The sequence below is a fragment of the Triturus cristatus genome, chromosome 8 (genome assembly GCF_964204655.1).
Source record: "Triturus cristatus chromosome 8, aTriCri1.1, whole genome shotgun sequence".
NCBI lineage: Eukaryota > Metazoa > Chordata > Amphibia > Caudata > Salamandridae > Triturus > Triturus cristatus.
Window position 1 is genome coordinate 867,669,962 of NC_140591.1, and position 27,369 is coordinate 867,697,330.

General features: G+C 42.8%; 1 protein-coding gene across 1 annotated transcript in view; it reads left to right on the top strand.

The window, feature by feature from the left end:
- The window catches only part of IMPG2 (interphotoreceptor matrix proteoglycan 2), a 771,041-nt gene that overhangs the window by 616,110 nt on the left and 127,562 nt on the right, over positions 1–27,369 (top strand). Inside the window, exons 17-18 of the mRNA XM_085622398.1 lie at positions 4,724–4,943; positions 26,237–26,447. Coding sequence (XP_085478524.1) covers positions 4,724–4,943; positions 26,237–26,447 — 431 coding nt within the window. The remainder of the gene's footprint in view (positions 1–4,723; positions 4,944–26,236; positions 26,448–27,369) is intronic.

The window sequence follows — 27,369 nt, forward strand, 5'->3', positions numbered from 1 at the left end:
GAAAACCTATAGCGACCATAAGTGCAGCAGCTGTAGTGACACTGAAGTCTAGGGGTGTGAGGAGCCCACTGCACCCCAATCATCACAGTCTTTTACTGCATACCTGAGGCGCAAATGGCCCTTTCCCTTCCTTATATGTGTGCCTAAGATATGCTTACTATGCCTCTGAGCAAACTGCGTAACAATAAGTTGGTTTAGGAAAACAGTATAAAGGGCACAATGTTATCCCCCCTTGCTACCGTCAGTAGTCTGTGCTCCAAGCTGGCTATGCTGAAGTGTTGGCTAAGGAGGATGAGGGAGACTTGAAAGTTTGGCTGCTTGTAGATTGAGTGACATTTCTCCAACAATAACAAAGGCTTTGATATTTTAATGGTGCAGTCAGTGTGCAGAAATTGATAAATTGCTTTAGGACCTAATCACGGCCTGATCATTTCTTCGTGGAACACACATCACTCAGGCAAACACAAGATGCATGCTATTTAATCCTGTGCACATTTAGCGGATCCCATTGTATTAATTATTTAAATGCACAAAGCATTGGCAAATTTTCTCTCCAGCTGTTGTAGACCAGGAGTCTCCTAACTTTTCAGTACTAAGAGCTACTTATGTTGAATAAAAATCATCCAGCGCTACTATTATTATTAGGGTTATAACAGTGACCACGTCAAACGAGATTACTTTAGTGACTATTAAATGTAGGAGTCCAGGAGTGATCATCTCAGTTCATTAGGAGTTGCGAGCAATATTGTAAAAACGGGTTTGTCAGTGTGGAATGCCTCTATATGGTAATGCATACCAGCCCTGGCATCAGTTATTAATATTAGTAATAAGTCTCTCCAACACAGCATAATTTATTACTCAAATATGATGAGCTTTAAATATATTTGAGAAATTCAACCATTTTTCTAAAAACTTCAGCTTATGAATTTGAAAATAAACACATTTCTGTTTTAAAAACACACTTTTCGATTTGGGTATACATATATTAATTCAACCGAGCAAAAGCATGTTATTTCATAGGCTGGGTAGCACACAGGAGAGTTACTTATAGGTAGCTAAAGAGTTACCAGTATCTCCTGAACTACTCATTAGAGAAGCTTGTTGTAGACACCTTTATTAGCAAGTGCCCTCTACATGCTTCACTATTCTAAATGTAGGCAATTGCGACATTTAGGGAATATCTGTCTAATAGCCCCTCTATAAAGTCTGATAATCGTATGCCTAAGTAAGGAATACTGATCTGACAGACAAATTGCCCAGGGAATAAACTTCAGTTCAGTAAAATCCATTTCTGTTTTTGAAAACCACTCATGCAGATGGGAGTCTTCGCAAACCATGATATAGTGGAGGATCATTAGTAAGCACTGTATACCTTTGTGAATCAATTTACTGCCACAAATCAATGAATGCCTAGATAGGCACCACACATAAACACAGGGCTTTAGGTGAAGAATTTCAGTCTAGGGTGATTCTCTCTATCCTCCCAGACATTAGAGACTAGGGCGTCTCCTCTCGGGAGGCTGCACAAAACAGCAATAACTCCACAAGCCCTTCAAGGAATCCAGCCAACCTACTACCGTCCTTCAGCACTTAACCTGAATCCATCACAGACACTGCTTGATTGACCATCTATAATCACCCATGAAACACAAAACTGCATTTTGTAGTATGCTTAGTAATATTACAGTGGTACTCCTAACGTACTACAAAATGCTATTCACTAGCCTATATGCGTAGGTCAATGCAGCTACCTATCTTTTATGTGCGGACATCTCCGCACACATATTAGTAGATGTGGGAGGGATAAGGCTGAGTGACTGGAAATTTAGGAATATTTAGTACTAAAAGAGAGGGTTTCAGGGAGGAGTAAGGGTGGGTTAAGGGAGAGTAAGCCCATTGCTAGTCACAAAATGCGTTTCTATAGTAATTACTGCCAAAAAGTACCCACTAGAGTAGTAAATGTATTCCAACTCAGATTTGGAGTACAGCCAGCACCACACATCGTCAGCCACTGGTGCAGTAAAACATTCAGAAGAAAATAACGGTGGCAGGGACGTGAAATAAAATCCCATAGGAACTAATGTTCAATTAAATATAAAGGCATTTAATTTAATGTTCAAAATGCATATTTAAATAAAACATAATTATTAGTTTATTACAAAACATAATTGAATTAATTTACATTAATTCTATACATAACATTAAATAATGTTTTACTCCATAATAAATACATAAACGTTATACTTTAGTTAAGATTTATTTCTATTTAAATCTTAAGAAACATTATTTTCATTTAAATTAATATATGAAAAACAATTATTTAATAAAAAATTAGATTTATAATGCTGTAGCATTTTTTACATTTTGTTTTACATTTTAATTAAGTATGTTTAATGAATTTTCATTAATACTTAACATTAAAACAATTTTACTATTTTTTTACGTTTAATAAACTTTTACATTTTCCCTACTCTTTACCATAAGGAGATGTCTGCCGCAGTGGTGCAATCTTCCACCTACATGTGAAAAGTTACAAGTGGTTATTTTTCACTTGTAAATTAGGCTCTATCCCTTCAATTTAGGGGGCGGCGACATATAAAGTCTACAGTTTTGAGTAACTTTACAACCGTAAATGATGACTAGCCAAAAAATAGCAAAGTTACTCAAAAGTGTAAGAGTAAATTTGCTTGTGCCAGACTAGTCCACCTCCCACGCCAAGCCCACAACACAGCAGACATTAAGGAACTCAACTAGCTTCAGATACATAAATGTGCACACTTTAAACTCCTCACCCACACCTACATAGCATTCTTCATCATCAAATACTTTATTCGGATACTTTATAAGCATACCATAAAAGTACATATCATAGTTTATACAATTTAAAAAGAAGGAAAGACAAATAACACAATTTATAACACAGTTATATCAAAACACAATTGATTTCCGCAGTTTAAAAACATTTTTTTTTAAAACAGTAATAGCAGCAATTGTGTATTCACTATCCAATAATTGTAGTGCTAGTAATGCAGGGCGACATTGTCTCAAACCTAATTTTTTAAGCACTGGTAAAATCCATCTTTTCCTAGGATTATTGTAAAATTTACAGAAAAATAGAATGTGTAAGGAGGATTGTACGGAGAGATCATCGCACGGGCATTTACATAATATTCTTGACCAGTCATTCAATTCTGGAAAACTTAGAGACCTAAATATGATGTTTAACCTAAATCTAGTTAGCAAGAATCTTTCATAGTCGCTACTGACCATTGAAATATAGGGCTGCATATGCTCAAAAGCCAGGGTTAGATAGTGGGATTGAACTGTTGTTTTGTCCATTTCACTCCGTATTCTCTTTTCAGTTAAACATTTCATGCAACTGGACTTTAAGTCCTTTCTAGACACATTACATAAAGTGCGGGGATCGTAATAGTATTCCTGATGGGTTATCTGACTTAAGAATAGTTTAACATATTCTAGCCATCTTATACTTTTTACTCCGTCAAGGCCCATGGCGTCTTTCAATATGTGGCAATTAAGAGTCAACTCATCTGTGGTCCAGACCCTATGCCACAGGAGGACAGGCTGGATCTTAATCGTGTCTTCCAAGTACGCTAGGCCAAGTTCGGCATGACAAATAGAATTACATAGCATTCAAACACCGGCCCAGCCTAACTGAACAGCCTCAATCTTTTCCACCAACCTTCCAGACACCTTTGCTTTGCTGGCCCCTCACACCCGCTCATCACAAAGCAGAGCAGTGGGCCATGCCTTCTTATACCTGGCCCCTAAAGCCTGAACGACCTCCCACAACACATCGGAGTCTCCTTCTCTCTTCTTGAAGAAGCTGAAGACCTGATTGTTTGAGTAAACTCCCAGGGCTGCCTCACACACCTGCAGCAGAGCACCTGGATACCCTCATGGGTAATCAACATGCTATGAAAACATTGATAACATAAAACACTTGTAGGAAAATATGCATGTGTAGATTTTCCTTTGCGAATGGGGCCCTAAATGTTCCTCTCACATGGACAGGTATGAAGATAGAAACATTCTCATAAGCATTCTTATCTGCCAATCATCACCAGTAACATTGCGTAATTGACTAAGGCATTGGGAATTAGAATACCAGTCATACATCACCTGACGTTCAGTGTGAGAGACAAAAAGCTTCTCCGTCATCTTACTAAACCTCTTGTGAGACTCTTCAATCAGACGTACACTCCTGTTAAGTTTCAAGGTCAGAATGAGTGCGGCCACACATGTGACCCTTATGTTATCTTTGATGACTCATGACCCAATCTGTGACTACCTTTACAGCTCTGTATATTGTTCATGAAAACGCCACTGCTACTGCACCTAGCTATTTAGTTAGCCACAACCGCAGCTACGTCTCAGGCCAACCTCTCTATCCAGCAGATGCTGTCTTTCCAAACAGTCGAGTATTATGGTAGTATCCTGGTAGTAGTGGTAAGAAATACTTCTTTTGCACCCTCACTACTTAAAATGCAGCGTCTTGCATCTATAAAGCTGTTAAAGATACACTCAATAACCATCAGAGGTTAAACAGTTCCATTTTCGATGCAGCAACAGTACCTGTTACTACCGGTTAGATGTAAGCTGTTCTGTCAATCCGCCAAAGAAGTTATATTGTTGCATTAGCTCTGCAGGTCCTTGTCTTTCACAATTCTTGTCTAGATATATCTATTTTTTTGTATTTCAGCTGGTTCCCTACCTTCAATCCAATTTAACAGGCTTTGAGAACCTAGAAATTCTAAATTTCCGTAATGGGAGCATTGTGGTAAATAGCCGGATGAAATTTGCTAAGCCTGTGCCTCGCAATGTAACCAACGCTGTGTACATCATCCTGGAAGACTTCTGCAACACTGCCTATCAAACCATGAACTTGGCCATTGATAAGTACTCCTTGGATGTGGAATCAGGTAATGTTGCTACGTCAGATAGTAGATAAAGGCAATACTGTGTAGTATGTATTATCCTCCAGCAGTGATCACACTGATTCAGCATGTGATTTTCCAAAGTGATGCTGTTTATAAGGAGCTGTTTGACCAGTCTATTTCTCCCAGAAATGTTACCGCATTGGGATTAATTCCTAGATGAAAATGTAAAATACCCTTTTACACATTCCGACATAAGTATAATAGGTAGAGACATGCATAAATTATGAACATTGCTGTCAACAAAACTAAGTAAATCTTGTAACTACTGTCACATAACCAGATATTGAATTCAGTGAGCTCATCACTAAACCATTTTACAGAGCTAAGTTGAACGTGAGCTCACAAAATAGGCATTTTGCACACATAAAATCCTGATCGCCAGAATCGCAATTCTAGTGGTGGGGCAGAACTGTGGGTGTTTCTGGGTGGGCCACACTGTAAAAAAGAATGTGAACCCCCACACACTCGTACATTTGTGGCTATTCATATACTCCTTTCGGGTACTTTGCCACTTTAAAATGCTCATAAAGTTGCTCACGCTAAAGGAAGGAGTTAGCACTATCCTAGAGTGGGAATGGGTAGGGAAAACCCATATGGGCTTAAGAGTTTCTCCACTGGCAAACATATTTTCCCTGTGGAATAAAAGTTACATGGGCAGCATCACAATCGTGGCACATTTCATATGTTCAACTTGTTTTGCCTAGAGGAAATGCTGCAAGAGTAAATGTTATACATTCGGGTATTCAAGGTACTCAAAGACTGTCATGGGCTACCTGGACTAATTCTGTGACACTTTCTGAAGTATTGGAAAGTTGGAAACGTGCTCCAAACATAAGAGTAAACCTACGGGAGCAAATGGCTACATGTTAAACAGTGGGATGAGTGATGGGGAGCCCAATATATCCTCGCTAACTCTTTTGGATATTAAGTGACCAGTACACTATACAAAGCCTATGCTACTTCACCTCTCACCAGGATCGTAGAATAAGACAGCCCAGTTGCATTTAAGAATGATTCAGAGTGCTCACATTCCTCCCCTGGAAACATGCTCGGATCAACTTTCATCATCAGTAAATTGTGTACCTTTACAGAATGGAAAACGACCTACAGTGTAATCTTCACAAATTTACAAGTTTGTGGCATGCTGGAAAACATTCCCCCCTTTTCCACCTGGACTGCTTAAGGACATCCACCAAACACAGGAACATACGGACGCGTCGGGATATCTTCGCGATGACACACACATTCCCCTCCCTGCTTGATCCGTCTTAGACTTTGGTATCCATATTTGAACTGCCCTGTCACGTAACCTGACTGTGCTACCGAATCCCTTCCCATGCTGCAGACCTTACAACCTCTGTATGCCCCCAAAAATAACTACACCATAATGACAGAAAAACAGAGCGGCTCCCAGTCATCTCGACAAACAGTAGGTAATGCAGCAACAACTTGTTTCAAGATATGAAGGGTAATAGGGCATTGCAACCTCTCCCAGGTACCTCTCTCTCTGGACCACCCTTCCAAGATGCGCTTCCTCATCTCCCTTGCCAATGGCTCATAGCCCCATAGTAGTTTTCCCAAACATGCCATGCCTGCTACCTTGCTGGCTTTTGTGACAGCCAACAAACCTTTTTCAATCATAGTCATGATTAAGTTTACCACATCATCCTGTTGAGCTTGACCACCATTGTCACCTCCGTGTCGCACTGCCCCCAAGTTCAGGACCTTGTGCCATGCCAAACCATATGCCTTGCCAGGTGATGCCGACAATGAGCCAAAAACCAGCTGGATCATACGCTCTCATCACCCACCCACAAGTGATCCGGCATAGCAGTCTTCACTTTGTCCGCCCCTGGAGCCAACCCACTGAACTTCTACCACTGAAAGCGAGAAACAGCATCAGTGATGTCATTGTGTACTGCTGGATTGTAATGCGCCCTGTACGTAACATTTGCCCTTAACATTCCAGCACAAAAACTCTTAATAACTTCCACACACTAGGTTCTCTTGCAGACTTACGGTGTAACATGTTCACCACTGACATGTTGTCAACATTGAAGGAAACTGTTTTGTCTGCAAAGTGTCGCCCCCACAAAGAGACCCCCACCACCACAGGAAACAATTAAAAGAACGCAATGCTGCACTGCCCCTCCACCCCCTGGTTCCAAAACTCTGGCCACCCCTCAACACACCACCATCCATGCCAATACACCCCGAAGCCATGACCACCTGCAGCTTCAGAAAAAACTTCAGTTGACCACTTCATCCATTTGTTCGCCCACTCCACCATAAGAACACCATTGCATACATTCAAAAAGTGACGCCAAAGCCTCAAGTCCTCCTTCACCCTGCCCTCAGTCGTACCCTGTGGTGTGGTAGGGAGGTCTCTAACAATGTCCATCCTAACTTCCTGCAGAAAGTCCTCCCGCCCTGACAGCCCTGCAAGCAAAATTCAGGTCACCTAGCAAAGTCTGAATGTCCTTCATCTGCACCTTGGCTCTGACCAAAATACTGTTCAATAGCTCCAAACAGCGCTGCCTTTTGTCCTCGACCAATTGAATCTCCATCCTATGAGAGTCTAACGCAATGCCCAAAAATGTAATTACCTGGGCCGGCCCTACTGTCTTTTCCGGGGCCAAAGGAACTCCTAAATCCTCCATTAACACCTGAAACAATGACAGACTCCGCTCACATTCTGATGACCATCCCATAATGAAGAAATCATCCAAATAATGGGTTACAACTTCTCTGCCCGCCACATGTACAACATTGTTTTGCCTAAAGAAACTGAATGCCTCTAACAGAGAGCAAGAGACTGAACAGCCCATGGCCAATGCCTTGTCCACAAAAAAGTGACACCCAAACTGAATACCCAACAACTCATGGTCTGCAGAGTGAATTGAAAGCAATCGCAAAAGCTGATTTGACATCACACTTGTCATCATGGCTATTGTATTTACCAACTGCACCGCTTTGTCCACGGAGGAGTAATTCACTTTGCTGCACCCTTCAGGGATTAAACCATTGACAGACAGCCCTTCCAGCCAAGAAAGGTCATGAATAAGCCGAAACTCACCATGCTCCTTTAGTGGTACCACCCCAATTAGTGAAATCCTTAAATTCTCCAGGGGCCACTGTAAAAATGGCCCTTCAATCCTTCCTTTGCTCACCTCCTTCATTAACTTCCTCCAAACCAGCTCCTTCTTATCCCCTTACAGAACGCACATTTTTCACCCAATGCCTTGCCCTGTGTTAGAAATGGGGGTCTCTAGTTGGCAATGGCTGGCGCCAATGTCCAAATAGGGACCCTTCTTCCTAAGTCAGGGCAAGTGGGCTACCCCCTTTGATAACCCCTGCTCAACCCTGTGGTAACGTAGCACGAGCAGTTAGGACTATCTCAGAGGCAGTGTGTGAAGCATTTATGACCATGCACAATAAGGCAGTAACGACACCACAAAAGGACACAACTCAAGTAGGTATAGAAAAATAGTATCTTTATCTAAGGTTTAACACAAGACTCTCAAAGCATTTTAGCAAGCCACAATGCACGTAAATCAGTAAGGACTTAAAAGGGCAATAACGTATTCACCAGAACGTGGCACTGACTGAGTTCAAGGCCCGGGTCTACGCGACCCTTTGCACACCAGATACCTGCTGTTGGACGGGGACACAGCACGCAGCTTCTCGAAGAAGCGGAGACTGTGACAGGCGGACTCCCAGCGACCACATCTCTTGACTGCAGTGGTCTGCAACATGCACTAACAATGATTCGGGCACTCGGGGACAGGCGGGCTCTCACCGGCTGCGGCAGCCTGGGCTGGTGGTGGCTATGACTCTCGTCGTGCAGCTCCGTGGTGGGCTCAGAGCGGCAGCAGCTCTCTCTTAGCTGCGGCGGCCCACAGGACGACTCACGATGATGCAAAGTTGGCAAAGGTGCGGGCACTCAGCGGGAGCAGCTCCCTCAGCTGCGGCGGCCCACAGGACAAATCACGATGATGCAAAGTCAGCAAAGGTGCGGGCACTCAGCGGCAGCAGCTCTTTCTTAGCCTCGGCTGCCCACAGGACAAATCACGATGATGCAAAGTTGGCAAAGGTGCGGGCACTCAGCAGCAGCCGCTCTCTCTTAGCCTCGGCGGCCCACAGGACAAATCACGATGATGCAAAGTCAGCAAAGGTGCGGGCACTCAGCGGCAGCAGCTCTTTCTTAGCCTCGGCGGCCCACAGGACGAATCACGATGATGCAAAGTTGGCAAAGGTGCGGGCTCTCAGCGGCAGCAGCTCTTTCTTAGCCTTGGCGGCCCACAGGACAAATCACGATGATGCAAAGTTGGCAAAGGTGCGGGCACTCAGCGGCAGCCGCTCTCTCTTAGCCTCGGCGGCCCACAGGACAAATCACGATGATGCAAAGTCAGCAAAGGTGCGGGCACTCAGCGGCAGCAGCTCTTTCTTAGCCTCGGCGGCCCACAGGACGAATCACGATGATGCAAAGTTGGCAAAGGTGCGGGCTCTCAGTGGCAGCAGCACGCGGCTGCGGCGGCCCTGGCTGGTGGTGGCGATGACTCTCGTCGTGCAGTTCCGTGGTGGGCTCACAGCGGCAGCAGCTCTCTCATAGCTGTGGCGGCCCACAGGATGAATCATGATGATGCAAAGTTAGCAAAGGTGCGGACTCTCAGCGGCAGCAGCTCTCTCTTAGCTGCGGCGGCCCACAGGACGAATCACGATGATGCACAGCTGACACAAGTGCGGGCACTCAGCGGCAGCAGCTCTCTCTTAGCTGCGGCAGCCCACAGGACAAAGGATGATCTCGACCAGGCTGGCACAACGGCGGGCACTCAGCGGCTACAGCTCTCTCTTAACTGCGGCGGTCCACACAGAGTTAACAAGGGTTGCTAGTCCGCGTTCCTCACAGTAGAACTAGAGGCTCCGGATTACTCGACGGAGACCTCACCTGCAAGTAGAATCCCTCGCACAGGAAGTCAGATGGCTGACGGGGTGAAGTCTAATGTCCCTGAGACTTCAGCAGGAGGTGCTCTCAATTCAGGCCCTTGGGTAGTTTCTTCAGAAAGCTTGGTGAAAGTTTCAAATTCCTTTCCTCTGTTCACTCAGGCAGAGTTTCGTCTTGACATCCAGAAGGAACACACTTAAACAAGGTTTCAGCGCAGCGTTTTATACCTAAAAAGTCTTTGTTCTCTAAAGTCACAAATCACTGAATCCAGCCAGAACCAGTTCGGTGGGGTCGGGGAGCACTTGGTTTACGAGGCAACATCCTGCCCTTTGAGAATCAGGGGGTCTGCCATCAGAGGCCCAGTGGGAGGTCGAGCCATCATTCACCTTGCCAGGCACGGCCCTGCGCAGATCAAAGAGTCACCCCTCCCCATGCTCTGAATGCCGATCTCTCTCTCCAGCCAGGTCTGACCCAGCTGGCCCTGCTGCTCCAAAACCAGACAGCCAATACACATACTAGCAAAGCCTACAGGAAAGCTTAGGCAAAAAAATACCTCGTTTCTAGAAGAGGTATTTTCGAACACGGGATATGCAAATGATCCTTACTAAAAGATGTATCTCAATGTCCTGAACTTAAGCATATCTAATTCAAATATCCTATCAGGTTCCTGGGGGCAGGTAGGATTATGGAATGTAATACTCAGCCAGCCCATTCTGGCCTATGAGAACGGATAGCCTCATAATAGTAAACAGTGAAATGGAGGGTAACTCGCTATTAGAACATGCTACACAGACACACTTTAAAAGCTGCTTCGGTGGGTAGCGCAAATCAGCGCTGCAGGCCCACGAGCAGTATTTGGTCTACCAGCCCTGGGCACACACAGTGCACTTATACTAGGAACTGACAGGTAAAGCAAGCGAGCCAATTATGGTTATCCCAATTCATACAGTCATCTTTACAGAGGGATCATTCGTGCTGTGGCACTGATTAGCAGTGGCACAGCGCCCAGAGCATCTAAATCCAGCCAACATAAAAGACAGGAAGCGAAAAGTGGAAGGGAGACCCGCGCCAACGATGCCAGGTCTAACACCCTGGGTCCCTGATAACACAAACGAAGTCCAAACTGAAAATCAGGTAAAATTAAGTTTTTGTCCCTGTCTGACCCCACAATGTCCATCCAGTATTTCAAATGTTCTAACATAACCAGTGTATGAGCTTTTAACAATAGGATTCTGACCTACTCTTCCCCGACCCCTGCTACTGTAGGCAGCCCACTGGCACCTTACACTACAACAGGATCTACCATGTTAGGAACAGCACCCTATACCTGAGTAGCCATATCCTTTGCCATTTAACACGTGGTTTTACGTTTATCTCACTTCACAGATAGCTAATGGGCTAGCCTGTGATACCGTCACGAGCTGATTGAAGCACTATTACCTGTCGCTCTAGGTGAGTTTCACCTTAACAATCTGACATGCTACTTATTCTCCTATGCGATGAATTAAATTGGTTTTAATTATGAGATATCTACCACTTAAGGGTGTAAAGAAGGACTTTATCACCACCCTTAGTCTTGATCCTCCCATTGGCACTCACTTAGGTTTTTGACCTGCACTTTGACATAGACAATAACGGGCACATCACCAGACTGATGTCATATGCCTCACGATGGTTTGGTTGGCTTGAGGTATGCATGGTCGCAACCTTGAACATAAGCAAATATGATCCTGATGTGAATTCTGATATTCCCTTCTCCGCAGGTTGCTCCATTGCGACGATAGGCACACCTTAGTGGTGTCAGACCCAGATAGTGATATTATCACCCTCTGTACACTGTAGATAGAAACACACACAGGTCCTGACGAAATGCCATGAGGGCATGAAACATGTCGACCACTAGAGTAGGAGACAGTTAGAGACAAATACAAGTCACACTAACTGTCCATCTTCCTCTAACTTTTTAATGAGGTGGACAGCTGTCCTGAATAAACACAATTAACAGACTATCCAACCTTTTTTAACTCACTCCACTCATCTACATTCCTTCAGGCCCCTCACACCCACGCACTAAACGGCAAGGAACAAAAGATCTCCGCCAAAGAACCCCTTCACGGGTGCCCGTCGGGCATTGCACCGCCGGCCCGACGAGGAGCAGGCCCAGATGATGAAGCATGACACCTAGCTTGCTGGGTGTGTGAGGGCATTAGTTCCTAATATGGGAACTCCCCTTCCCTACCTATAGGTTCATTGAGTCCAGTCAATATTGACGGATTTGAGAATTGACCTCACAAACAAACCATCCTCCTTAGGAACTGCATACCCTTTCTAAATATAGTCTACCCGGGGCATGTATGCTGGACCTCACGTAAAAGGCCTTCTGTCCTCCCACTGTTGTTAATAAAGCCCACTGGCTCCTCCCTGTTGCCCTGGACCTCCTCCTTGGTTGCCACACTGAGTAAGCATGTGTTTTCCACCACATTGGAGCATTCATGATGGTATTTGCAAAATTCCCACAAACACTGCTCTCTGTTAAAGGACCAACAGGCTCCTGCCATTGACGCCTGTCCATGTCCAGGAACACCCACCCCTGGCTGGGTGGGACATCCCAGAAAGTGTTTGTAGATGACAGGCCAGCCACTGGTCATGTACGTAGATAGGGCTGGCGGCTCCAGCATTATATTTTGCAAAAACAACTTGTAATTCCTCTTCCCCCTCAACCCATCCTCTTCCTCCACTAGACGAGTGTGAAATTCTTGATTGTAGCGCACCTCCGCCTTGCGCACCACATCCAGATATTTAAAGAGCACTACACATCTTTCAGGGTATTTTTGCAGTAGATACTCGCATATATGAGAAAAGCCGCTGTCCAATTCTCTATGTTGACAGGTACCTGGGCCGACAAGACAGCTCATATTCCTCTTCCTTGGAACCGTCCTTGGCCCTTATCTCGCAGTGTAGTAGTTTAAAGAGCGCTACGTACTCCCCCTTCCAAATACGCTCTTTGGTGGCCGCCATTGCATGCGCACCCAATGACTTTGTAATGCCCATACATGGCATCTTCTTCACCTCTTTACTCTCCTTCTTTTCTTCTTCCCCCACCTTTTCACTTCCAGCCGTACCTGTGGCTTGTGATTCGGTAAGCACCCCCTCCTTAACTTCCACTGTGTCCATGCCTGTTCCTTGATCCTGCACATATTTTCTTTTCAGTAGCCTGGGACCACACCCTCCTTGCTCCTGCCCCTCCATTCTCTCTGCCTGCACCCCCACTTCCACAAACCTGGCAGCTTTGCCCCCATGCCCCCTGTAACCTGGCTTCAAGATAGCGGCCCATGCTAAAGCCATCTGTTCTGTTGCCACGCCAGTACTCTTTTCCCAAGAAGACGTCTGGGTCAAAGTCGCCTGTAAGACACCAAAACTGCTCTTCTGATTATTCACACCCCATCCCCTTTGATATTCAGAAGGTGCTGTCCGCCCCTCAGTCTCACAATCACCCTCCTCTACAATCTCCTCTTCTTCCAATTCCTCATCCTCCAATTCCCAACCATCCTTCATAAACCCTCCACCCCAATCTGCGCTGGTGCCCAGCACCTCCCCATGCTCCCCTCCGCCGTCACCAAATTGCTCCTCAAACAAGCCCTGAGATGGGTCTTACTTGTTATAATCTTGCAAGGCAGATGCATAGTCCTGTCCCTGCCTCTCCACCGTCAGATCCCCCACCATCCCAGAACTGGCTGCAAAGATACATGCACTGTCTAGGGACCGAGGTGGACAGGCTGCACCTGACCCTCCCGGCTGTGTGGAATGCAACAACGTCGCCTAAACTACTTCATGCCCCAGGCAGCTGCTAAACCGTCCCTGATATGCTGGGACACTGGTGAGACACCACACCCATCTGCCTAGACCTCCATGCCAAAAAGCCTCTGCTCCCACCCATACCTTGGATTGCAAGGGGGGCCAGGAACTGCTAAGCCGTCCCCCGCACCACCATAGCGTACTGCACCCTGGTCTTGACTGCACCAGATTTCCCCCTGTGGTCTGTGATCTCCCCCACCCTGCGACTCCAGGCCCCACCCCTACCAGAGTAAAAGAAGGCCCTGGCTACTTTGTTTAACCGCCAGCCCACCATCCTGTGCAGTACTCACTCCCCTCCCCACATGGGCTATGTCTTGCACCCTCTTTCTTCCTAGCTCACTCACCTAGGTGCCATTGGAGGGAGCAGTTGGCATATCTGTAGGCTGTCCCGCTGTAACTCCCTCCCCTGCATCCACATGGGGCTGCTGTAACAGGACCTTCCTTTGGGGATTGGAGAGGTCAATCGACAGGCCCTAAAGTTTGCTGTCCCCGCCCCCAGCCTCGTCAATGTGTCCCACCTTCCCACAACTCTGCTGCCTCACCACGCTCCCTGGCTTCACGGAAACAGAAGGGGCCTGCACCGGGGAGAAACGCACCTTCAGGGGCTTTAAATTATGCAATCTGTCAAATGCCCCCCCTGCGCCTTCACCATTGTTAGAGGAAAACAGAAATGTGTGCCACTTCGTGGAAAGCGACTCCCACCTCCTCTTTGAACTTCAGACCGGGCCGCAGGCTTCTCATTTGCACTCATGTCCCCTCTCCACCGTACCTGATGTCCTGGTCTGCCAGCAAGCAGTGGTCCTCACTGCCCCCACCTCCACCGAGTGACGTGCAGCATCGGCCTGTGCTGGCCTGTGAACCGCTCCGTGCTTTTGTCCCTACCCCGCACAGACCCACCTCTGTGTAACTTGCAAGAGGGTGACAGGCAGGCCATAACAGCCGTCCCCACACCGCCTGCTGACCTTCTTTTTGGACGCTCCTATCCCACCAACCCGGCCTGCTGCATCACTTCCTCTGACAACAGGTTGGTCCGTCCTTCCTGATTTAACATGAGGAGGGCTTGTTTTAACCCCGCAGGCACCTCCATTTACAGAGAAGAAACAATGAAGTCCCTCTGCAGACAGGGAGCTCTCCCACAAAATGGCACCCCGTAACACTGTTCATCCCAACAAAACCCATTCAGACCCCTTGACCAGTCCCTTGTGCCCCTTGCCCTTGGACCCTACCACCCTCCCGAACATTCCAGGGAGGGCAGAGACTTCAGGCCCCTGTCCCAAAACCATCACTTTCATCACCAGCAATTGTGTACACTTACAGAGTGAAAAACGATCTACAGTGTAATATTCACAAATTTACAAGTATGTGACTATTCACCCACTTTTGACCCGGAGGCACTAATAGTTCCATCCTAACCTTAAAGCTTATAGTGTACTCATTTCTACACACTGGTGAAATTTCGAAATTTGCAATAGTATCATACAAATGTTAAACTTCCCCAAGTTAGAGTCTATGAATAAGGAGTGGATGTGTACATTTGAAAGATGCTTATTTTATCGCATGATGCTTATAATGCTTTCTAAATCAAGTCAGTGGTTAATTTGTAAAAAAAAAATAAGTGCTGGGGCTCTTGTCAGGAGGCAGCTTGCACTAGCCCATTTCTCCTGTTAGCGCTGCCTAAAACAGAACCAATTGCTAACCATAAAAGTGAGGAGAGAATGTGGTGCAATGGCCAGAGCTGCAGACTTCAGAGCTTTGGAACCTGATTCATGTCTTGGAGTCGACTCAACATCCTGTGATTCTGAGCAAATCACCTAATCTCCTCGTAAATTAATGTGTCCTTAACTAATGCTCATGAAAAGCACCAGTGTTGATCAAAGTGCAGGTGCTGAGCACCGGAAACCACCGGCTCAAGTTAAGCCCTGAATGGAGTCCTCTGACCTCAAATTAAGTGCGAGAAGCTAACTCCATTGAATGTACCAGAAAAGAGGGTGTTTTAAGTCCTGGGAAGATAAAATGGTAAAGCGGAGAGTATTTTTCGCTGGTTTAAGCGTATTCCAACTCTAATTACAACTATTGATATTTATGTGTTCAAATGCTCCCTTGTGTAAACTTTAAGGATATATTGCAGGTCACCTCAGAGTTCCATGACCATGTAGAGGCAAAAGTCAATTATTGGTCACGGAACTCTGAGATGACTTGAAATATGTTTATATTTCAATGTATTTTATTCCCTATGACATGTGGGTCTCTTGCACCCTTTCTTGCTGACATGAGGCGCAATGCCATGTGCAACACCCTCCTCCAGTCCTGCCTGGGATGCGTGGGAGAGCAGTTTGAAGTGGCAGCGTTTCTGGATGGGAAGCCAGTGGGGTTTCCTGAGGTGAGGTGTGATGTGAGTGCGGGGTGGAAAGTTGAGGATGAGCCTGGCAGAGGCGTTCTGGATTGTCTGGAGTCTGTGGAGGAGGTGGGTGGAGATTCTGTCATAGAGTCCATTGCCATAGTCCAGTCTGCTTATGGTGAGGGCCTCTTTGGAACTCAAATGTAATAACTTATTAGAAAGTACGCAAACAGGATCCAATTTACAAAATGTAAGAAAAGGGAAAAAGGGTAACATTCAGAGTGCAGGGAAAGAGAGAGCCAAGAAAAACATACCTTCAGAATTTGGCGCACTAGAGTGCGTTTCACAGGGTTTATTGTTGTTCAGTGCAAGACAGAATGAGGAGCCATCGCCATAATGCCTGCATTTGCTCATGCACAACTTTTAGCAACATAATTATCTCCTAAACTCTTGCAATCCGCGAAGTGTTTTTGTTGCCTTGTAAATTGCTAATCCACCAAACACTAGCACATGGAAGCAGGTTTTGCTGAATATACCCTTAAGGGAAACTTATTATGGAATGGCATGAGTAACTCTGAACTGATAAAATCAGCATAATGTATAAATGTGTAAATTAGGTTTTGCTCCCTCAATACAAAGTGTATTTGATTTAAACAAAAGATTAAAGTCAGTCCAAAACAAATTTATAAAAAATAAAATCTCATACATAAATATTCTTCAACTATTTGTGTAATGCCTACTTCTGTTCTTAAAACCAATCAGTTCTTTAAAAGAATTACAAAAGCTTTAACATGTAATCAATAGTGATTTTTTTATTGGATGCATTAGGACCATCGAGTCTTTCATCCCATGGAATCATACATCTGTCCCAATAATGGTCCATGCGGTGTTAATTCCAAAACCAAGCTTCACTGCTCTCGACCGCACAGTCTGCAGAGTTGCTCTCTTTTGCCTCTCTGTGTATACCTCCCTTGGAATGTGATTCTCACGTTTGAATCACAGACTTTGCATAATTCTACAGTTCACACTATCAAGCAGACCAACGCTGCGTTAGGTATACAATCCTAGCCATGCGACAATAAAGGCATGATTGTGTTAAAATCTAATATATGTTTAGGAAGAGGAAAAAGAATAGGCAAAGTAAACTATGTGCTCGGACCAAATGCCTAATACCGATAAGAAAACTGGAACAACAGTATGAAGACAGCAACATCAGCGAAAGCATACTTTTTGTTCGGAAGTTACATTCTAGGATACATGTCCAACTATTGACATTATTTGAAATGTGTACATCTCCTATAATAATTTGAACATGATGCAGAGGTAGATGGCAATCGATTAATCCGAATATAGTGCTTCTGATCAGTGCTCCATTTGTTAGGAATATGTCGAACCTATATGCAACACTGAAATGGGCACTGATTACAATTAGAATATTCATGAATTTCAAATGGGCACTGATTACAATTAGAATATTCATGAATATCATCACCTTTATCAAAAATCTTTATTTGACTTTCAGAGACAATCAAAAAAGCACGTAGTAAAAACGCATTTACACTAAAACTATGAATACAAATTTAAAAAGCATCGAGTTACGGCAGCATACAACTGAATTCAGAAAGCATCCCACTCTGTAACACACTCCCTCATTGCTAAACAGTTGTGGAAATCGTGAAGCTCCTCTGCACTAAGTTTGTTTCTTTAAAAGAGGCAAAAGATATTGTTCAGTCAAAGTGTTTTAAAATGTACAGAAAACATAAAATGCAGAAGTGAGTGGTCGGGGACACCATCACGAGGGTATATACAAACACTGTCACTACAATGTAAACCTAATGGGAAGCATGGGAGATAGGCACAGTCAAACAGGGCTCAGTGTCGTTCCAGACTTTTAAAGTAGCTAACATCATCACTGGGGTTTTACTTAGGTGAATACTTTCCCTCGATATTCGCTTTCTGTCTAAAAACAAACACTTAACCTGTGAATTATTCCCTCTGCATACCAAAGTAGGATTTTCAAAAAGAGAAAGACGTCCCAGCCCTGCTAAATTTTGCGACTTAGGTCACTTGCACTAGAAAGCCTCTATGTAAATAGAGCCACAAATTAACTTGCTGCAGCGTAACAATGTTGTAGTACCTAGCTACACTTAACTAAATATTCTAAACGCATCCCCTAAAATTACCTTTTACTCACCAAAATGTCCCCACATCAGCCCATCCTTCCTTTGGCTTCAGTACTTCTAGTAGCAGTAATGACTGTTCGTGCAATTGAATTTGGCCTATTTTATGACCAAATGTATCCATTGTCCTCCTGCACTCAGTTGTACATTGACCAGTGGTGTATCACAAGCCCCCGTAAGCTCCAGCCTCCCCCCCCAGCACCATTCTCTTACTGGAGAGCTCCTGATTGAGTCTGGAGAGGGCCCCTTCCTGTACCTTGCAGGGGGGCCCCTCTCAAATGTTGTTACGCCAGTTACATTGGCTGATAAAACCTTTTACTCCGTTCAAGATGGCCGAATTTATCAGCATCTACTGTGCCCACTGCAGTCAGAAGGCTACCGAAGTTCAATCTACCAGAAGTGGAGTATTAAGAAAAACAACACACAAGAGCTATGTAGATGTACTTCAAAGTACTTACTTTTTTTAAGTTCAAAAGAAAAATTTTATTGAAAACATAGAGGTGTCAATATACAATACATATATGTGTTCAACAATCAATACATCATATACTCAGTCAATAAGTAATACATGAGAAAGTGTCATATAATAAAACAATAACTTTAAGAAGGATCAAAATGGAATAAACAACAGATAAAGTAGAAAAATTGGGAAGATCGTTTAGCACAAGTATCAAAAAACATTGTTACAGGTGACCATAATAGAATACGTTTTGTGGACAAATGCGTGAGATAGATAAGGAAAGTATCCAATCTATGATTATTACAAATATCGTACCACCATGCTTTGTAAGACATTTTTGAGAAATCCTTCCAATTCCGTGTTATCTGTTGAAAAGCAGCTGCCAATAACAGGTCAATAATTCGAACACTGTGTGAATGCTCAAGCCATATCGGTGAGATACTTCCTAAAAAGATGTTAATGATAGAGAAGGGAGCATTAGTACCGAAAATGGAATTGATTTGAGACCACACACGCTTCCAAAAGTCATGCACTAATGGGCAAGAAAATACCAAGTGGAGTAAATCAGCATTTGGAGAATGGCAAGTCCAACAAGTATCGGGTACACAGGCGAATCTTTTATTCAAGGTAGTTGGGGTCAATAAAAGCCTATTATAAATATAGAATAATGTTTGCGTTAGACTAGCTGCTCGTGTAGATTTACGGATCTTGATCCATAAATTACTCCACATAGAAAGAGACCAGGATGTGTTGGCTAGCTCTGTCTTTGATTTTAGCCTATTTTTGTCAGGAGACTGGAGGACAGTATATATTTTGGACGCCTTAGGTAAGGTGCGAAGTAAAGAAGAGAAATCTGTAGGAAAAGTACAGTTGTGGGCTATAGAAGAGGTATTAATTAAATGGGTACAAGTGTCAAGAACAGTGTTTCTAAGAATGTGATATTTAGGTAAAAATGAATTGGGTAAATCATATAATTGCTTCAGCGATACAAAGGGAATGAATTGGTAAATAGTTGATGAATCCAAACTAAGCCTTTTTGTCTCCAAGTCTTCCAGTAAAAGGGCCTGTTGCGTATTAATAGGGTTTTGTTGTGCCAAATAGGTGAAGCGAGGAAGGAGTCTAGAGTGCTATGGGTCGGAGGGTAGAGTGAGTCCAGAAGTTTAGAAGTGAGTTTAAGTATGGGAGTAGAAAGAGTTTGAGGTTTGTGGGAAAAGGATAAGTATTCTTGAAAAGAGAATGGAGATAAAAATGAGTTTTCAACCAGCGTCCATAAAGGACAATCATCTGTGGAGTCCAATATCCAGAATGAGGCTTGACGCAATAAAAAGGCTTTTTGATAAGCAATAAAGTTGGGAAAATTAACTCCCCCTTCGGCCTTAGGACGGATTAATCTGGACACAGACATGTGGGGTTGATGTAAGAACCGGTGTGTTGGAGATGGTGTATAACACTATGGGGGAAAGCATCATCTTTATAGTGTCGAGGCGACCCCACCAAGATAAATAAAGAGGATGCCATTTAGTAGTAAGCTCCGAGATTTTCTGAATACAGGTATTCATACATAATGCTACCGTACCTGGGATCGTAGGCGCAAATTGTAATCCTAAATATTTAATATGGTTGGATTTCCATGTGAAATTAGTTGATGTAAAGTTTGCTTTAAAAGTGTATTTAGTCAAGGGAAGAATTTCGCATTTATCATTATTTAATTTATATCCAGAAATAAGGGAGAAGGAGCGTACTTCTGTTAAAAATGCAGGTACAGATTCATTAGGGTTTGAAATAAAAAGCAAGTTTAATATGAGTTGTGGGCGTCTCGAAACCATGTATAAGCACATTTTGACGGATTTTGGAAATGAAAGGCTCAAGGGCTAGGTAGAAAAGAAAAGGAGAAAGAGGGCATCCTTGCCATACACCTTGACCGAGATCAAAAAATGAGGAGATTAACCCATTAGCGTCCACCGCGGCGCGTGGATTTGAATATAATAGGGAAATTAGGGATGTAAATTTAGGACCAAAGCCAAACCATTTAAGGGTGTAAAATAGATAACGCCACTCGACTCTATCAATAGCCTTTTCGGCATCTAAGGCTATTGCTGCAAGAAGATGTTTCAAATGTGAAGCTTTAGAGAGAATATCAAAAAATAATTGTGTATTGTCTGTAATGACGCGTCCTTTAACAAAACCAGATTGTTCTTTGCCTAAAATATGTGGTAGGTAAGATTCCAAACGGAGGGCTAATGCTTTAGAAAAAATGTTGTAGTCTATGTTTACGAGAGAAATAGGTCTATAGTTTTTACAATGCTTGGGATCCTTACCTTCTTTGGGTATGAGGCATATGTGTGCTTCTGAAAAAGAACCAACTGATTTTTCCAGAAGACAAAACGAATCAATCAAAAGTAACAGCTTGGGCAACAAAAGTTTGTAGAAATAAAGAAAAAATTCAACCGTAAAACCGTCCGGTCCAGGTGCTTTTTCTTTTTTGAGGTGTTTAAGCGCATCGAGCAATTCTTGGTGTGAGATATCAGATTCTAGTGATGATAGATCAGGAGAGAAGTGCTGAGATTTTTGTATAGTAGAGAAGAAATTGGATAGCATGAGATCTGTAGGATTTGTTTCGGAGGAGTATAATAATTTGTAAAAAGAAGAGAAAGCATTTAAAATACCTTCATCTTTAAATTGTAAAACTGAATGATCATCATAAATAGAGTCAATGTTCAACTTGTTGTTTCTAGTTTTCAAATAATTAGCTAGAATTTTCTCTGCTTTGTTCTTACCCCCATAGAGTTTTGCACTAGACTTTAATAAATATAATGAAGCATTGTCAGTTGATTCTTTGTTAAACTGTGATTTTGCCTTTATGAGATTATTCAAAACATCTTTTCGAATTAGAGGTATAAAAAGAATGTTCCAGTCTCTTTGTATCAAGGAGGAGAGCTTGAGTCCGTTTGCGTGCCATAGTGCGTTTTCTAGCAACATAATTTATTATAAAGTCTCTTGCTGAGGCCTTAAAGGCGTCCCAAATAGTTGAGAAGGGAAGGGAATCAGTTTGGTTAATTGATAAGTATTCATTAAAGAAGGTAGTAAATGAGGCAGGAAATATCGGGTCCAATAAGAGAGCGTTATTAAAAAGCCATCTCTTGGAAACATTAGCCTTGGGTATGATATCAAGACAAATTGAAACAGGGGCATGGTCAGATAATAATATAGGTCCTATTTCTGCATTCATTAATGCTTGGGAACTATTATGTGAGACAAAAAAGTAATCGATTCGTGATTGTGAATGATGAACCGGGGAATAAAAGGTGTACTTTAGTGATTGGATTGCATAGTCTCCATGCATCTAATAAACTGTGATGGTTGATAGTATGGACGAAGGATTTGTGTGATTTATTAGGGATAAATGAAGCTTTAGAATTGCGATCTATAGGGTCAAATACTTGGTTGCAATCTCCCGCTAATATAAAATTATCCTCCTTACAAAGAGTAATCTGCTGTGTTAGTGCAGACCAAAAGGAGGAGTCAGCAGCAGTAGGGGCATAGACATTAAATAAAGAGACCGAAACATCCTTCAGCAATAACTTGACACTAAGCCAACAGCCTTCGGTGTCAGACTCCTGCGAGATAAGTTTAACAATGAGCGATTTACGGACAAGTATCATGACACCATTACGTTTGCCATCACCAATGGAAAAGAAAACATCCCCTACCCATTTCTTTTTCATTTTCAACGATTCCAGCTCTGTAAGGTGCGTTTCCTGGAGAAATACCAGGTCGGCATTCAAATTTGCTAAATTGGTCAGGATCTTTTGCCTCTTAATAGGAGAATTGAGTCCCCTAACATTCCAAGATACTAATTTCAATGACATAACATCTTAGAAAAAATAATCAATGCAACAAATGCAAGCCAATAACCCAACTCACTTGAACGTAAATTAAAAATAAAGAAGCAAGAATATATCCTATGATGCATTACAGTGAATAATATATAATGAGATAAAGATTCGAAAGAAAAAAGGAGAAACAAGTGTACCTGATGCATCAACAGGAAAAAATAAAGGAGTAGTGAAATAAATACGTAGATAGGAAAATTATAAAAAAGGATGCTAAGAAGAAGTAAGCAAATAGAGACAGGAGTAAGGAACAATGAGAATTGAGATGCGACAACATCAATAATAGGAAAGACCGAAAAAAGAGACTGAGTGTAATGAAAAAAGACAAAGGGATTAAAAGGAGTAAAGACACCTAAAAGGAGATAAAGGAGATTGTTTGGAGAGGAGAAGCAAGAGGATTCATGGAGGACAGATAAAAAGAAAAAAGAAATACAGGGAAACAACATACCTACGAGGGGGAGATTCAGGAATACACGAGTAGGGGGATGGAACCACATGGAGTAGGCGACACATCCTGGATCAACCGAGTGGAGAATCAGGAAGAAACCACGTTACAAGGGTATGGAATCTGTGGAGACGAGACAAATGACAACAAACTAGAATAAATATTAAAGCATACAGGAAAACGTGAGAGCAAAGGGATACCATTAAACCGAATAAAATCAAGCGAACGTCTGTGATAACAATAAACGTAACAACAGTCTAAGGAGATAAGTCTTGAGTATAAGGAAACTATGAAGAGAAGAGTAGAAGCCTGAGGCAATCTGTGAGGGAACAGAAGAAAACAAACACAATTAATTAAGCATTAAAATGACGACGAGGGTCCTGACGAATCCATAACATCTGTTTTGCATGAATTAATGAAGCTTTGGAGACGTATCGGGTCTTCATATGTTGTTGTTCTGTTGTTATACGTGACCTTGAATAGACATGGATGAAATAAGCCATATCGGGCTCCCAGAGAACGTAGGTCAGGTCTCATATTGAGGAAAGCCTTACGTCTATTAGCGGTAGCCTTGGCGTAATCCTGTGCAAAGAAGATAGACGAACCTGACCAAGTAATTTTCGGAGATGCTCTGACTGCTGATAAAACTTTCAACAAGTCTGTATATTCCCAAAAAAATAAGATGACTCCTCTTGGTCTTTGCAATGGTGAAGCAATAGATGAGGGACGTCCCAATCTGTGAGCGCGTTGAATGTTGAGGATAGTTCCTTCAGGCATGTGAAGCAATTTGGGAAGAAAAGATTTAAAGAAAGTTCATGGGTCAGATCCCTCAAGTCCTTCTCCCAGTCCGTAAATACGTAGGTTATTCCGTCTATTGCGGTTTTCCATCTCCTCAACCTGTTTCTGAAGCGTAGAGACTTGTGAGTGTAACTGAGAAACCTGAACACATGTTTCTTGAAAGGAAGAAACGGAGTTCTCGACTGCAGAAACGCTCATATCCAATTGAGACCAATTCTCTGTTAAGACTTGCAATTTAGAATTCGTCTCTTCCATAAAGGGTCAGAGAGCTCTAATCTCTTCGAGTAACATTTCCATCGATACCGGCGAAGCTGACTTGGGTGGTGAGGGAGGATCTTTCTTGAGACGTTTAGTTATTGATTTCCCAGTATTCCCAGAAGAGGGATTCATTGTCGCTTCTAAGCTGTGAGGAGTGGACCGTAAAGAAATGTCGAACTTATAAAATTCAGAAAAAGTTTTGAATTCTTTATAAAAGTAACTTTTTTGGATGAAGGAGTGTTGAAAGCTTTAAGTCTGCCCATAAAGCATTGTTTAAGCCTTCAATCCAGACGTATATAAACAAAGAAATTACCAATGGGGCAAGGAGCATTTGTCGCTGCTTTATTGAGCGTTATAGTACCAATATAGACCTAGTGTTCCTTAGAAAAAGCTGAGAATGAGCAATCCTCACACAGCTCAGTTGAATTCAATAAGTGAGGAACACAGGCGCAGGAAGTCTGTAGGAATTGCAGGTAAAACACAAAATGGCTGTCAAATTCATACCTCAGAGGACCCTCATTAAAGTATATAGCAGTGGAAGCGCAACATTTTCAGCAAAGTTACTGATATTTAAACAAAAAATTTTCCTCACAAAAACTGCTGGATGCAGATGAACAAAGTAAAGGGGAGCCGCAACTTCATTCCTTTGAAAAACTCAATCCCGGTAAAAATAGAAAAACAAAAAGGCGGCCGCGATACTACGCGGCCGCAAAAACGGAAATGCAGGAAGGAAAAAAAACACTTGCCATTGACAGAAGGGGGCTCCGAGGGTTACATTGCGCTGGGGGAGTATTCCGCCAACTGTGTCCGCTAACAGCGCCTCTTCGCGCCGGTTAAAATACGTGGAATCTTTAGGAGACACCGGGCACTTCACCCGTGCGCCGCCATCTCGCTCGGGCGCCAAGCCACGCCCCCTCTTCAAAGTACTTACTTAACAACAAATGTAACATGTATATTCGTAAAGCGCACGTTCACCCGTAGGCCTCATGTCTTTTGTTACCCAACTCAATTGTACTCCTTTTATCGACCTTAGAAGGTTGAAAGGCTGAGTGGACCCACAGAGATTTGAACCTGTGATCATGAGATCGAACACATGCCCCTACAGTGGATGCATAAGTCCACTAAGCCACCAGACTCGACTTCAGCAATGTAATGCACTCGATGCAAAATGTAACATACCCCAGAAGACCATTTTCAATTGGGGCTGTTGAGAAACCTTAGAATCTATAAAATGGTAATTGATTTGAATCCTTTGGAAAAATATCACTTCTGTGATCAATTGAAGAGCTGTAGCAAATGCTATTTAAGGTTTGTATCATCAAGTACTACAATGTCACCATGCTGGAAAAGGGGAGAGTATGTCTATTACTCTGTTATTAATCTTCACATGTGCTATAGATTGTCCTGTATACATTTTCTGTTTTACATTTAGCAGTATATTGCAACATATTTGCACAATTGTATGCCACATGCCATTTAAGGATTTGCAACGAAATTGTTATCTAATTAAGAAAAAAATAGGCATTCATACTGAATTAACCATATATTTGAGGTGTGAACTGGAATCTCTATCAGTGGCATGTACCATGGTCAGAAAAATATCTATATTGTCTACTTTTATTTGATTTGATAACACATGTTGCTGAAGACGTATGCGCGTGGCTTGGATTCCTAAACAGCACCCCTCACAGTTAACTAATGGCATAATAATGTAGTAGAATGCACAGAATTTGCTAAATACATTTTTGAAAAATCTTTATAGTTAGACAAATGTATAATGATATTTGAAACACATTCCCATCCCATGTGATACTCTCTCGTGGCTGTCTTAACACTCCTACAATAACAGCTAGCCCCACTTATAGTCACTGAGACAATTACCCTAATGGAAGAACGTATGGGAAGGTCGATAGAGGTAAAATATGCATAATGAGTTTAGAGAAATATTGTGATTTGGAACATAGGTTTAGGAAGAAAGATTATTAGAATATCAAATGCAAAACTAACTAAACTCATTGTTGATATTGTTTTTATATTTAATATTAGTTAAATGTTATGCTATCTTCAGCTTTTTTAATAGATTTTTTTACTTCCATGATCTAGGAGACCAAGCAGATTCTTGCAAATTCCAGGCTTGCAATGAGTTTTCAGAATGTTTAGTGAACCGCTGGACTGGGGAGGGAGAGTGTGTTTGCAATCCTGGTTATATGAGCATAGAGGGCTTGCCCTGTCAGAGTGTCTGTGACCTGGAGCCTGACTTCTGCCTGAATGATGGAAAATGTGACGTCATCCCTGGACAAGGAGCAATTTGTAGGTAAGTTATGAAACATGCAATCTTTGCCATCATATCTCTCTCTCTCTCTCCCTCTCTCTCTCTGTATAAGCAATTGGTACCCACAAACATTTCCCCAGGTACCACAAAGTTTAATCTGTGATGTGACCGAGGTCCGCATTGATGCTAGCAGGGTGGCCGTCAGAAGGCGGTTGGGTTCTAGGGGGGTGGGCGGGCTGTGGCATAATGGTTGGTGTAGGGGAAGTGAAGCAATTACATCTAGGGCTAAATTGCATAATGGGAAACCAGAAAACCTTGTATAAATCCTGAACTGCTAGACCAGGGTATTAGGATATAGGAAACAATTGGCGCTCAGCAAATTAACGTGTAAAGTAGAAGAATAAATAAATAGTTGTGGTGCAAAACAGGGAGGGGAAACCCTTACAACCCCTCAATGTGTGTTGGACGGAGCCCTACAACAAAGCAATTAACAAACAATCCTGTGCACACATAAAATTCTATAATCCATGTTGACAACAGTAAGCACAAAGAGATAAACAAAGTTGTTCGGAAAGAGACAAGTTTTTCTTTAATCTTCATAGAAGCATGACCAGCCGACACGTGTTTCGTCGGGGAAACATAAACCCACGACTCTTCAGGGCTGGGAATGATAAGTGTGAGATATCAACACAACAAAAGAAAAATTTTGTTAACAGGAGGGATCGACCCTCTCTACTGTAAATATACATACAAAAGGCCACCAACGTAAATGACATCACCAAATGAACACTGAGATCAAATTTGTAAACCAGTTAGTACAAACCATAAGACAATTGTAGAGTAAACCTTGTTGTCAATAAAGTAAAGCAAAGAACAAAGTGAAAATACACCTGAAATCTAAGGAAAATACCACGTGAAACAGAGTAAACCAAGTAAAGTCTCCCAATCATTCCGGAAAGGAATG